The following is a 15,616-nucleotide window of genomic DNA, read 5'->3' as shown; positions in this document are numbered from 1 at the left end:
CTGGGTGGCCCGTGAGTGTATCACAGTTAGGGACCATGGGTCTCCATTTCTGGGAATGACTGAAATTTCCAAGGCTGTACTCTATGGAGTGCAAACAGTAGAGGTATATCATCATCCACACTTAGGAAGTCGTAGAAGGTATGGCCCCAACATACATTTAGGATTGACTCCCTACTGGTATGACAGGCATGGAAGACTCCGTAAAGTACTACCTTTGAAATCGAAAAGTATGACATGTAGAAACCATCAAAAACATTATGAGATACACAGTGAAGAAATTTAAGAGGGCCCTGAACAAATATCTACAAATCATATCAGATCAGCCAGGTTATGGGGCCTACATGGGCCTGTGGGCTGTAGCTTCTAACAGATTGGTCAACGAATGACCAGCCCAATGGTATGGTCCCGGCTCAGGCTTTTGGAGTGGAAGACTCCTGAAGATTACATTAGGTAAAAAAAATTCCGTAAACACTTATATATGTATATATACTTATGATGAACACATAACCCTGGGAACTCCTTGTACAGGGCTGCATCTGTGGGATTGTTCTACACTCAGTAGCAGGGACCTTCAAGTTGATGTTATTCCTAACTTGAAACCAAAAATTCATGTATGGAGGATCTTGAGAAAACTAGATTTTATTTTGATTTATGTCACTGTTTCAGAATATCCTTCAGGTAGGTGGATAGTGAGATGCTGAAGATATATATATATATTGCAAAATCAGCCTAAGCAGGACCGTGCCTTATCAGTTTAGTGTCCTCTCTTTTGGATATACCCAAGTTCAGCTTAATAAAATCCAACTTATTGCTTTGTGGATGATGCTAGATTTTAAGGATATAACTTAAAGGGGGGGAGAGAATTCTTTTATATACCCAAAATGAAGAAGGGAGGAAAAAGAAAGACACCATAATCACCTTTATTTTCGTGGAAGGGATGACACTGATGCTTTCATAAATTAGTTATATGAAACAAACCCTAAACCAGAATATGTAGAAAGGAACTGAGGATTAAAAGGGTCAGGAAGGATATGAAGAAATAGTTCTTCAGCAGTGGGATAATGAAAAACATTGACAAGATATGTGCATTTGGTGATGGAAAACTTAGAGTGTAAATGATAGGAAATGTCAAGTAGTGGGCCTCTATTAATGGAGAGCTCTCTCGCCATATACAGTTAGGTAATCACATACAAAGACACATATGAGCATATTTATTTTCCTTATTTACTCGTATATTTCTGTGTATTCATATATTAGAGAATAATATAAGAATGAAATGCTAGATTTTACATTTTATTTTACTTTTGTACAAGTTGGATTTGACTCTTCTCACTTAGAATATTTAATGTGATAAGACATTATGTTGCTTTTCCTCTGTCTTTATGCCCTTTTTTTCCAGAAGTTTTGTTTTATTATATACTATGCTTTAAGCTTGTTTATGTAAATCTAGTATCCCCTTTTGCTTACATCTCATCGTATTTCATCCTAGGCTTCATTACCTTTTCATATACAATGTTTCCAAGATTTCTTGTGGAAACTATAAAAAGTCTTATGTACACACCTTCAGGATTTTAAGTCTGTTTACTAAAAGTTTGGTTTATTGCAGGTTCAATTGCTAAGGATCCTTGGTCTGTTATGGAAGTATACCTTGAAGAATTGGACATCGAAGTTGTGGTACAAGGGATCCGTTCTTCTCCAGAAGTCCCAAGTGAGGGAAATTCATCACCAGGTACTAATAAAACTACAGAAGAAGCAGGCAACAACATTCAACAACAAAAGCATGGTGAACAATTAGCAGAAAGAATTAATGAGGCGAAAAACGAGCTGCAAACAGACAAACATAGTGTGGGTACTCCGATGTTAGATAACAGCTGTGTTTTCCAAGTACAAATTGATGCCCAAAGAGATGTGCTGTCGAAGAAAGAAAGAACGGAAAGTGAAATAAACAATGAAACTTCCACATGTGTATCATATGAGAAAGGTAGAAAATTGAATGATGATATACACACAACTCTTATATCTGCATCAGAAAATGAAAAATTGAAGAATATGTTGGAAGATTCTGTACTTACGATGAATGATGACAAAGATGAGATCCATGTTGAGGAATTACGTAACTGCCATTCTAGCACTACTTCATTGCTTTCTCTTGGCAGACAAGATTATGTCAAAATAGTTAGTCCAGTAGAGATTCATGGGGATAGTCAAAGATTAGGATTTGCACAGGAGCCTCAACAGAAACAAACAGATGAAAGCCCTTTAGATGCTAAAACTTGTATAAACAAACCTGAGAGGGATACCCCAGAGGATTTGGAAATTAATGTGCCACATGGTGTACAGAACTATGTTAAGCCACATTGCACACAGAATTTTGAAGCCAGTATAAAGAAACAATATGTGTTACCTGAGGAAAATGTTCAGTCTTATTTGAAAGTTACAGTGTCAGAAGCTTCAACCAAAGAGTTAGTGGATAATGATACAAAATCAGAAATAAAAGATAGAGAATTTAGTATGAAGGACAGCCAGCCTTTCCAGGCTAGTAATATGCCTGATGAAATTTCCACACATGGTCAGGGATGTAGAGAAAACCAAGTACTTGATATTGGTATTCAAAATGAGATATCAAAAATAACTGATCATGAGGTTAGCAGTGTTGTTGTTAATGATGAGAAGGTGAAAGAAACAACACAGCATTGTTTCAGTGCTAAAGGAGCTGTATATGATATTTCCTTACCCAGTGAAAAACAAATAATTGCTGAGAAATGTTGCCAAATTCAACTGAAAGCACCACAGCATGATCTTGATACTAAAGAATATATGAAGAAGATGGCCTTGGAGTTAACAGAATCTGGCCAGTCAGTAGGTATGCAGAATGAAAGTTTTGATCAGCTAGTCTGCACACACAACGAGAGTAGAGCAATCCAAAACCCAAGTCATAGCAAAGAGCTTGAGTTGAAAAACAAATCTGAAGGGTCTGTAAACCTCATGCAGTATGATACTGCCCTAATTCCTCAGTTTTCAAATGCTGTACAGGATTTACACCTTGATTGTGAATGTTGTAAAAGTAGGGATTTGGATCGAAGCCTTCAAGAGGTTCATGTATTAGATATTCTTGAGAAGTTTATACAAGAATGTGATGGATCAGGTGTTATTAGTCGTAAAAATGATGGAGAGTTCATCAAAAATAGAGAAAGGAAGGTTAAAGATAGTAATTCAGTCATTGAATGTAGTTCATCTTCATTTCAAGACAGTAGTGATGCCACAAATCATGAATTAAAGAAAAGCAGTACTCCATCTTCTGAAAGTTCCCCTAATGCTAGTCCCTATTATTTATTGTTGTCTCCTGAGTCTGATAATGTCCGCAGCTGGATGGGATATCCTGAGGATTCGTCATTAAAAGAACAAGTTCAGGCTATGCCCCTTTTGGAAGACAAAGATGTGCAACACAGAGGCTTCTTTAGAAAAAACAATAATTCAGAATCAACTGTGAAAGGGCCTTCAAGCAAGTACTTTGGTTCGCTGTTACAAGACATAGACTTTGATGACAAATTCTTCCAGTGTCCTGTTCAAGAACACCCAAGTAAAACATTTGAGGAACATATTAGTAGTTCTCTGTTCTTTGGGGAAACTGCGAGTAATTCTCCTCCTGAAACAATCAGTCCTGAATCATCTAATTGTGTTAAAAGTGAAATTGATCAAGAGTTGAATGTGAAATATAAAGATACTGGTTACTCAGAACTGGAGGAAAACTGCCAAGTAAATAATATCCAGGCATCTCAGTATCCTGTTTGTAAAGTTTCTGAACATTGTGCTGCCATAAATTCAGTATCAACCACTTCTACTCAGATGAATAGTGTACCTTTGCCTACTAATATTGATTTAAACCCCTTCCCCGTGAAATTATCTCAGACTTGTACAAGAATACCATCATGTTCTTCACTTTCTCATCACAGAGCAGAGGTAGCAGCCCACTTAGTAAAATTTCCAGTATCCGGTGCTTCATGTGATTATGAAGCTACAAATTTACCTGTCACACAAACCTTTACATCATCTGCTGTGTTCACAGCACCCAAAACTCCTCACCCTTCTATGTCATATAGCACTGTATGTACAATGGCTGTGGTACCCATGGTAACTTCAACTTGTATGAGAACAGTCCCATCTGTAATGATAGATTCAGGACCAACTTGCTCAAGTATACCAGTAACTAAAGTTGATACTCATGATAAATCAAAGAAAAAGAAAAAGCGTATGTCATTAAGACGACTACGCATGAATGCAGTAAGACAGGAAGAAAACAGAAATGAAGAATCCCAAATAATTACTACTGATACTAGTATTAGAAAAAGTCTCTCTAAAGAGAGAAAGGAAATTCATGATACATCTGTAACTCAGGACTATTCAGGAGCAACTTATGCTGCTAGTATAGAAATGTTAAGAAATAACCTTAGTACCTCGGATCAAAGTGGTTGTGACACTAAACAAGGAGAATCTAGTATCAATTTACCAAGTGCCTCAGTATGTTCAGTAGTTCAGTCTTTAGACGATAGAGTAGTTTCTGTAAAAATGGAGGAGGCTTTGCACAATGTTTTTGGTTTATCTGAAGCAATTAAAAAGAATAGAAAATGTGTGGAAAGACTCTCAAAGACAGTTCCTAGTGATAGTATATATATGGAAGAACCAAAATGTTTTCAGTCAAGAAATAATTGCAATGATGAATATGATGATGATAGACCTGGAGGTTCAGAGCAGCTGCTGGCAGTTGATTCCTTGCCTGTGTGTGCAGGGGAAGTAAATTTTATCATCAATGCGGAAAAACCAGGAACCTCACATGATGGAGATGGTGATGATGACATTCCTATTATATCAATTGATTCAGAAGATGAGATTCAGATTATAATTCCTGAGAAAAAGTGCAAACACCCCAAGAAGACAAAGGATGTTGGTAATGGAATGAGAAAAGTAACTAAAGATGGAGGTGTGTCAGATTCTATTCATGGCTGTGGTATGCAGGAAAAAAAGAATTGCCACACTAATTCACTGAAAGGTAATTCTGATATTTTGTATGAAATAAGGAGGGAGAAGGGTATAACTGGTGAAAATTTTTGTTGGGACAAAACCTTAAAGGTGGAATACACATATCCTGAAAAACAAACATGTTGCTCAAATCAGCGAGGCCAGAAAAGGATGGTTGAAGATGCAGATGGGAATAAAGTCATTAAAAAGCAAAGAAATACATCAGACACTATTCAGAAAGAAAACAAAATTGGGAGGTTGACTGAGGAAATTGATAGCCCATCGGATGACTTTTGTTTTGAAAGAGGTGCACTAATTTGTGGAATCCTTGATAACTCAGTTGTTCATGACAAGAAATGCTTTAGTCCAAGAGTAAAAGAATTTCTTGATTTTGATGAGAATGCAAGAAGTAGTGATATTCCAGAAAAAGATAAAAAGTTCTATTCTGTTTCCAAGAAATCAGACATAAAGGTATGCCATAACATAAATGCATTTGAACAGTTAGGGTTGGATGTTTCAAGAGAAAATGAGTATAGTCACATTTTGAACCAAGATAATAACTTGCAAAGAGAAAGTTCATGTCATGTTTTTGATGCAGCTAAACTTTGTCAGGACTACAAATTTGGCTGCACTAAATCTAGTCCTCAGCATGAGCTTCATCCAGCTTTAAAGTCAGATGAATCCAATCCTGGGTTATTGGAATTGGACTCTACAGAGATTGGATTTTTGTCTCCTTTAATTACTTCACCAGAAAGTTGCACTCCATCCCCTGAACCATCACAGCTAGAACTTGGATCAGGTGGCTGTAACTGCCATATTAGTGTGAAGTCATTGGAGGGTATTGGAAGTGGTCATGAAACCTCCTGTATAGAGAGTAGGGTTGACAAATGGGACAGAGATAGGCATATCAGGCAGTGAAAGTGAAGAAACTGTGCAACCAACATCAGATTTTGAAAATGAGACCAGTGTTTATGATGGCTCAGAAGAGGAAAGTGAAAGTGAAGGTGAAGATTCTTGGAAATCATCTGTTGCTCAGAAGCCGATGGTTTTGTCTAATATGAAGATTCAGATATCTGATTCTGAGGGAGAGGTACTGAAAGTCATTCCCGTGGTTGATTCACAATCTGCACATGATATAGAGCAATTAAAGTGTGTTAAAACTAGTCATTCTCTGAAACCAGAAAGTTTGCGAGACACTCGTAGACCAGAAAATGATGGTAACACTATGATGTTATCCAGGAAATACATAACATCTCAGTCATCTCTTGTTCCTGTAATGCCCTTAAAAGTTGATGTTACTAACAACTCATTAGAAACCATTTGTTCATCTAGGACATCACCTTCATTAGCTTCTAATCAGTTCTCAGAAAGATCAGAGACTAAAAACTCTTTAAGGAATCCACAGACAAACAGTATTCAGTCAGTGACAGCTTTTTCTCAGGGATCGACAGTAGAACACCAGAACCAGAGGCTCCATGTTTTGCCTTTTGTATCACCAATTGGACCCACTGGTGTACCGTTACCAAGAACTTCATTATCCCAATCATGGGGAGTACCTCTAAAGACTACATTAGTGAATCGGATATCCAACAGTACAAATGTAATGCAAACACATCAACATTATTTTTCTCACCACGAAAAGCAAAAATCTGTAATAGACTATGAGTTACCTGTTTCACCTAATCCACTCACCATTGTTCCTCCAGCTTTAATTACTAGCTATGCTAACACTTTACCTGGTAACACGATCCTCACTCAGGCTAAGGCTGAAACCCATTTAGATGATTCAAAATCCACTTATGCAGATAAACCACAAGAAAGAATTGTTGCTCTAACAGCTCAGACTGCTAATGGCCCAGTAACTCGAGTTTTAAGGGTTGTAACACCCTCCATGGAGCACAGTGACCATCCTAAGGAACAGTGTTGCAGAAAAAATAGTAGAGATGAAAAGAAAAATAACACAGTTGAGTCCTTGAGTGAGCAAATCAAAGAATCATGTCTAGAAAATAATATGTTAAAGAAAGTCAAAATGGGTTCTAAAGGTGGGTATTACATGAGACCAAGTTTATCTCTGATGAATGCAATATCAGAAATGAGAAGGAAGTCAGAACTTGATGCTAGGGCTAAAGAAAATGCAAAGAAAAATGCTAAGTATGTTGAGTTACCTGATGGGGAGCCAATTTGCCATCCTCTCATCCTTCCATCTGAAAGGAAAGGGAAAAGTAAGTCAATTAAATCCAAAAAGAGGAGAAAAAAGATAAGAGGTCAAATCAAAAGAGATAGGAAAACGAAAAAGTTTGTGAAAGGAAAGGTGCAGGAGACAGTGGAGCGAAGCAAAGATAACTGTGTTGTGCCAGAAATGGTGGTGGTATGTGTTGGTGGGAAACTTCATGTGTACCGCAGAGATTTAGCTGAGACTTCTACAAAGTAATATATCTAGATGTATTAGACAATTTTTAAAGATGACTACAAAATTACTGTACTGCCTATTTTGATTTTCTCCTACTACTGCCATAAATGTGATTACTATGCAGAGTTTGATGAGTTGATTGTACTATTTCCGACTACATGTTACAGAGGAAATCACTTATATAGTATTATTTATTGATAGGTGCTTTATATTATATCTAAATTGACATGATAGAGAAAATGAATTATTCAGCTTTCATGATGAAGATAGGATTTCAGATTATTTTTCATTCAGGTTTGACGGTTGAAATATGTGGGAGCAATGAAATGTAGATCATTCTTACTTCTTAGAGTTATTTATAATTGAAAATAAGAAAATTCAGTTAAAACTTTCATTTAATGTAAAGGTAGCTCACACAGATTAGAGACGCAGCTGGGCTGTGGAATATGATGGCTAGTGGAGCAGAGTGCATACATTTGAAATAAATATCAACCACCCAGTCTCTCATGTGCCCTCAGTTTCCAGTATAGCCTATACACTTGTGACATGCCATCAGTTTCCAGTATAGCCTATACTAATGTTACTTCAGAATATGGTAAACCACCACAGAAGATTCCCATCTTTCCCCGTTACAAAAATAAAGTTCATTTGAATATTTATGTTCATTTGCATACTATGAGGGAAATTTTAATTGGAAGTCCTGCACTCTTTCCCGAGTATGAAAGGGTGGCTTTGCAGAACCTACTTCACATTCCATGCCCTTAAGGTATTATAGCATCCTCCATCAAGATACCCCTCACACACATATATATACTATGTTTATTCTTGTTCACATGTCTTTTCTTAATTAGCCCCTTTTTGCATCGTGTTTTACTTGCTTTTAGTTTCCTCATTCTATTCTGTTCTATTCCCACCTGATCATAGTTTTGATGTTATACCATAGTATTTATTTGTATACAGTTCATATAAACCTTGTCATGCATTATGGCCAGCAGTATTTCAAGTCATTGAAAAACTCTTTCGAAGCACCATCAGTCATGCCTTTCAAAGTTATCTTGCTTTTATGTTTTTTATCCTTAGTAGAAGTCCTGCATCTCAGCCATATAAACAAAACCCTGCAGGTGAACATGATTAGCAGTCTCACTTTCCATGATTTTCTGAGATACATTTAACCATTGTTAGCTCATTCACTATTTCTGTTCATTTTCATTTTCCTTTTTGTCCAGTAATTTCAGCCATGTTGTCATAAGTTCTTCCAAGTCTCTTATCAGTCAGTTATTTTGTATGGTATTTTTTCTTAAGGTATGGGATTTAACCATGTTACAGTTAAAATACACTTAATCATTGTTTGACACAGTAGAAACATTGCTAAGAAATGTCTAGCAGCTCAGAAGTACACTAAGCAAAGATTAATTTCCCACAGGAATACATACAATAATGATGGGATACATTGTGAACCTAGAGCTATCTGGACATGGAAACTATTGAGATGTTTTGTATGGTATTTATTAAATTCACAGACAGTGACCTGGAAAGACTTGTGAAACTGACTTTTATGATGAATTTGTTAGGGGGTTAGTATTTGGAGGGAAGATTGTGAAGCAGTTGTTGAACACCTTATTATCAGTGGATGCATGTGCTACACTGGTGGCTTCTAAAGGAGTTGATGGAAGGATGCTTTTGCTGGTTGATGTAGTTTTGATTTTAAGAACTTTTCCAAAGAAGTCTGCACAGTATACTTCTGCTTCTTCCTTTGAATTACTCACTAGCATTCAGTCAAACCCACCAGGTCCCTGCAAACATTGGAGCTCCAGTTTACAGAGGAATATGTCTTATAGTTGACTACTTCTCTTCTGTTAAGCTGAACACCTACCTTAATCTGTTTGTTGTAAATTGAAATATGTTTTGTTCTCCAGTGTCTTTCTCTTTATCATGATGCTACGAAGCTGCTTTCATCCAGATCAACTTAAGCAATTTTTCATATGAGAGATTTTCACAAGGGAGACCAACAAAATACACATTGCCCTCTGCATCCTAACTGACATCCACATCATGTGCAAAGTTTAAAAATTTCCCATGATGACAGTCCTAGCACATCATATGATCAACAGTTGTACACATTGTCTGACTAGACCTTTCTTCAAACTCCCTTAAGTGTTGGGTCGTTGATCTTATTCCACAACTCTACATGATTTTAACCCTGCTTTAGTGCGGTATGAGATTGGAACAAGATTTGTGAGGTTAGGTGTGACTTTCACTTTTTTTCCTTTAATTATTTTTGGTTTATTATCTGTTTAAATATAATATATAAAAGAGTTTATACAGTATCAAAATATGTTTGTATGAAAATAATGAAATATGTGATTAATAAGGCCAGACAGTTTATTACCTGTGAGTACAGACAGAAGTTTCCAGTTATTGGTAGACTTCATGAAAAATTTGTAGATATCTGCATGTTGTGAAAGGCTAAGAAATGCCACCAGATGAAAATGAAACTGGCTACAAAGTTGCTAAACTAGCAACTATGGTTTAAGGCAGCTGTTCTGGAGACAGATGGGCAGGTGATGTGATACCTCAAGAGGGCTCATAAAGAGAATCCAGAATATCGATGCATTGCGCGTTTCAAAACAAAGCTAAATGAAAAATTACTGGTGCATTCAGCTTCTATTTGAAAGTTTCCCAATATGAAAACCATTAAAATGAAAATGCTTTATTTGAAAGTATGCTAAACAATGGTTACTTGTACATATGTCCAAAGAGCTTTTATCAGTCATCAAATGTTTAGAAAACATCTGCTTTAAAGTAGATAAAAGTCCATCTTGGCTGTAAATGTCCAATAGTCCTAGATCATCCAGAATTCAGATGTCCACATATTTATGATTCTTTCCAAAGTGGCAAAGGTTCCAAGGTTTAAATTTAAGGTTTTAGTGGTTTGTGCTTTTCTATTCAGTGGGTTTTGCCCCTATTTTATCCATAAAATAGTATCTAACAAGCATCCATGGATAATTCTGATTGTAGTAGTGAAAAGAGGAAGCAGATTATACATGCCATGGAGCAGGAAGTTGAAATGAATCCAAAATTAAGTGAGGGTGAATTGATGTATAATGTGAGGGAGCATTATGTTGTTGGAAACATGATCCTATGCTATATTAAGAAGAAATGTGATGCTGCAGCTGGTACTTCATCTGTGCAATTGCCAAGTTCAGCCTTTGTATACAAGACATGTTAGATGCAGAAACGTGGACAAAATTTGGTTCAGTACAATACATTATTTTTTTATCGTGTCCGATTCATTTAAGAAGCAGGTATGGTATACATGATTCATGATGATGTGCTTCTTTTACAGTCTCAGGTGCAATTGCTCTATATTTCCTAACAAGTATGTGGTTCCATTACTGCTTTAGGTTGGGCAGAGAAGTATTCTTACTATGCATTCTGAGAATTATCATGTCATAGAATAAATGGGGTATTTTTTCCTACCTGCATAGCTTATATCACCATGCATAGAGTCTATCATTTCCTTGCTTGAGTTTCTACATTATACTATTAAGATAAAAAGGTGACCTGTAGATAATCTTTTTGGAGTTATGTGTTGGTGTGATTAAGAGTTCAGGAATTTTGGGGAGATGGAGTAAAATCAGATATTCTGATGTTTCATTTGTAGTGTTTGCAGATGTTTTTTTTCTAGATAGAAAATGCCTTACCTTGAATTTCAAAGTGAAATATAGTATTGCTTCTGATGTTAACATCAGAATCATAAATGGAAGATACACTTGATTATAACTCTATTAGAGTTAAGTTTTCCCAGATCGCTCTTTAGAAAAATTACTCAAACCTAAAAAAATCAGAAAAATTGATAGGGTTTAATCAAGGTAGTATAAATAGTATGGAAGAAATACACTATTGATCGTTCTTCATTTCGGGCCAATGCACTTGATGTATTATTTAGAGATTTTTAAAGATTAGACCATAATTAAACCTTCCCTTGCTTTTTCTCATTATACTTCACGACATTTGCTTAGCGAAAGATTTCGATTTGTTGTTGTTTTCGTTCTATAATTGCCCTGGACTCTTGGTACTTCCTTGATTGCACTCATTCATGGTTTCTCCATTCATCCCCATGCAAGATGAAGGGAGAACTTTCATTGTTAAGAACAAAATAGATCTAAGGATGAATCAAAATTATTTCCATAGCAGAATCTTAAGGTATGTTTGACATACTTGCATGTTTATTTATTTGTTTGTCTTTTATTACATTCACATGTATGTGGGGTAGATCAAATGCAAACTGAGTGACCAGAATTGAGGTCCCGAACCCCAATCCTACCAGCTGACAAAGGACAGGGATGCTCAGTTCCCTGAGATTAGATTTGCCACCCAACTGTTCTTTACCTGCAAGTTACAGGTAAAATTTTGAATATAGACCCATTTATTGACTCCAGATATCTTCTATACAACTATGAGCATATGCTCTGATGATAGGAAGTTTGCAACTTTCCTGTAAACTATTAACATCAGCCTGATAGGATATTAATTGTAGGATTTCAGAGCACAGGTTTCATAGGATGCAAGGACTCTCAAAATTGGGTTAAAACACAACTCTTCCCATTAAAGACTATGGATATCAAAATTTCAACTTACCTGTTTAGGTACAGGACTAACTGTTCTCAAATTTGAGTTCCTTTATATTTAGGTATGAGTTGATTGCCCACCTTTTCCATGCAGAATGTTTTCTCATTGATTATGAGAAGCATCCTCAGTTTTCCATTGGGAATAAAAAATGGGTTTTAAGTCTGGGGCATTTCTTAAATCATACATGAGACACACTAAGGACATGCTTGTTTACTTTCATTTTACATTTCCTCTAAATGGATTGCTTTAATTTTGAAGCTTCATCAACATTGCGCTGATTTTTCGTATAGTGTTACATTTACTGGAGCATTTTACTTGAATAAGATCAATTTTTCAGTTAATGAGTTGTCTAGTCAAAACTTGGACATGTTAGTTGAAATACCCTCAGTTTACTTTTAATAGACTCAAATAGAATAGTTTCAGAACTCATTTTTAATTTTGTTCTTGCCATCTGTATATTTTCAAAATTTCTTTGGACATTTTATATTCTCATTCTATTTTTGTTGATAATTCATTCATTGTTTTTCTCATACAATTCATCTCCTGTATCCATGATTTATCAACTTCTACCTCAAGACATTTTTACCCTTCAGTCTACCAAGAAATGGAGGATTCCTACTGGTTATGTCTTGCTAATGCAGGGTACTGTATACTTCTGTTTTCATTGACTGTTGTTCAATAAATATTTATCTGCTTTAAGCTTTCTGTATATCAGGGGAAGTTATTTTCTACCCTGCATCATAAGCAGATCACACATTCCTTCATTCAAAATGCCTTTCATATGTAAATCCATTGTTGCTGTCTTGTATGCCCCTGAAATCAAATTTAACCAAAATTTTTTTATAATGCATGTCAGATTCTGCAGAAGTGTGGCAAATGAAACATTTTTTTTTTTAAAGGACAACAAAACTTGTAAACAGAGTTTAATAGTAGAAAAGAAGAGAAAGTAAGGATAAAAAAGTAATGAGATTGTATAGGTAGGTGTCAGATCAAGGGCAGATAAGCAATGAAAAAAGTATTAGAAGTGCATGTTGCATTGGATGGTGGCTGTATTGGATTTAGTAATTTTTTTGTATTTTGATACAAGGATAGTTTTAGCATGTAGCAATTGCTTGTAATTTGTAAGAAATAGGACTTTAGTGAGAGCATGTATAGTATTTATTTGATGTTTTTGAAGCATTGTTATAATTTATTTGCACATGACTGCAGTAAAGGACTCTGTCATTCTTATGTATCTGGATTAAGTAGCTGGACATGAATATGGAAGGGCTTCTATCTTGATGAATGATATACCACTCTCACTTAACATTGTTCATCTTGAAGCCTACAGGCATACCCTGTTTAAAGTAAATGGAATGGTCATTAAGTCTGTTATCTTCAACTTACGTGTGAGATGTGGCTAAGTACTAGATAGATCCAGTTTAGGACCAGGAATACAGGATTGGGGCTCTCTTGAGATCAAATTGGGACCATTATTGTGATTATAAAGTTGTTAAAAAGGGTGGAGGGTGGGGACGTTCATATTTATTCCTTTTATGAAATAAACTATTCTGTATGTGCCCAAACTGCTTACTTTCTAGACAGAGTTCTGTGAAGTCAGTCTTCATTGGGAAAGGTTCTGATATTGCACTCTAAGTCTAATGTTTCAAATCCAAAAACCTTAGGGCCATTCAGATGCTGAATTTTGGATATTGCTGGATTATGGGTATGAGTATTACCAAGGGACGTGATAGCAGATGGAATAAATTAACTTAATTTGTGGAGTTTTATTTTCCAGAAGATTAGTTTGAATATCAATACAACTGTAGATTTTACTGTACTTATCAAAAATTCTGAGGTAGAGGTAGGTAATTACGTAGAAGTTCAAGGGCTTGAACCACTCATAAACAAGCTTATCAAGGTCGGTCATCCTCACTGCGTGCAATGTCCTTTAGGTAATAATTAAAACAACAAACTGTAGACTGTGGTGACATATGGGTGCATGGGCAGCAATGTACACTTAAAGTAATTAATTTTGCTAACACAAATACCATTTCACAGCATCAGTTCCCTTCCAAGAGCCAGAGTATGCGAGTGAACAAAGGTTGGAATGCCAGACAAGAAAAGTTAAAGTAGTGAAAGTGATTTGGAAAAGCAACAGAAGCAGTAATCAGTCTCAGTCCTTTGACTCATGATCTGACTTGTGTCTTTGATGATACTGTTCAATAGTTAGGCGATGATGATAATAATATTACCCTAGGGTCCCTTTCTTTCGGGTTCTGGTGTTACCTCAGGACCCCAATTCAAGGGTCTCGTGCAGCTTCAAGGCATTGCTGCATCCTTGAGGTGGGAAAGGATGGATGCTTTTGAAGCAAGAAGCCATTTTTTTTTACAGTCTCACCAAATGCACTTGCAGTGTAACCTTAAGAAGGTGAAGTCCAGTAGCATGTTATTGCTGAATATTAGGGTTGGTTATGGTTCAAATGAGATGGATTTATCATCTCATTAATTCTGAGTCAGATATTCAGCCCAGTTTGATTAGGTGTGCAGTCAACCTTGCATGTGATTATTAGGTTTTGTTATCATTGGGTTAATATGAAGAGGGTAAAAAATAGTAACATCCTGGTGTCATTCTTTACTGCATTTGCTGATGAGAAGCTCGGCATGAATTTTGTACCTAATATTAGCAGTTAGTATTAGGGTCAAGGTAAGTTCAAATTAGCACTTCATTTGTTAATTTTCCATCTGTATCATATAAACTTGCTCTAGTATCAATGAGAAAGTAGAAAGTTATATGTTTTTATGTAAACTTGTGACCATCAAGTGTGTTACTATACCTTCCTCAGCTGTACAGTCAACAGACCAAGAATGTTTTCTTGTACAGGATTAGGTTGTGTGTAAGAATCACATCTGAAGGAAATATAAGATGATTTAGGAAATTCTGCTGCCTTGTAACTATATAACTTAATTGCACCAATTGCCATGGATTACATTAATAGATAGATTAGCTTTAACTTAAACAGGACCCTGCAATCTTATAAGGTTGTATAGTTTACAGCTGACTGATGAAGTGTCACAATTTGTTCCTCCTTTGCTGGTTCTTTTAGCATTTGCGTAGCAGTTTAATTTAATAGTGAAAGTGTGTGAAGTACCATGTAAAATGTTAAGTTACAAATGAATTTTAGCTGTTATTGTGATGATAAGACTTTAATGCATGTACTGGTATATTGGATCTTAATTGATGAATCTTTATTTACCACATGTTTTGTTCTATTGTGGTTTGTTAGATTTGAATTCCCATTTACATGGTGGTGGATCATGTTACCTGTCAGTTCACTTATATAGAATCCATGTTCTTTGTGCTAAAGTGAACTTGGGCCATTTACACCTCCGACATCACACAAAATGACTCCAGTACATTTGAATATAAATCATTACTGTGGTATTCTCATTAGAAAAACCTCTTACAGTAAACAATACACTCATTGCTTGTCTTATTTCTTTTGCAATCTACCTTTACTCTCTGTGCCTCTCCTATATCTTGACTGACCTGTCATCTATCATGCATCCTTAATGGTC

At 35.9% G+C, this 15,616-nt stretch overlaps 1 protein-coding gene across 1 annotated transcript in view; it reads left to right on the top strand.

Moving 5' to 3' along the window:
* The window catches only part of LOC139755349 (uncharacterized), an 89,667-nt gene extending 75,852 nt beyond the window's left edge, over window positions 1-13,815 (top strand). The window contains 2 exon segments of the mRNA XM_071673518.1: window positions 1,607-5,895; window positions 5,897-13,815. Of these exon segments, the coding sequence (XP_071529619.1) occupies window positions 1,607-5,895; window positions 5,897-7,447 (5,840 nt within the window). The 3' untranslated portion in view covers window positions 7,448-13,815.
* Window positions 13,816-15,616: the final 1,801 nt, after the last annotated feature.

This window comes from Panulirus ornatus, chromosome 19 (genome assembly GCF_036320965.1).
Source record: "Panulirus ornatus isolate Po-2019 chromosome 19, ASM3632096v1, whole genome shotgun sequence".
Taxonomy (NCBI): Eukaryota; Metazoa; Arthropoda; class Malacostraca; order Decapoda; family Palinuridae; genus Panulirus; species Panulirus ornatus.
The sequence above is the reverse complement of the archived record's forward strand: the minus strand, read 5'-3'. Positions and strand labels throughout refer to the sequence as shown.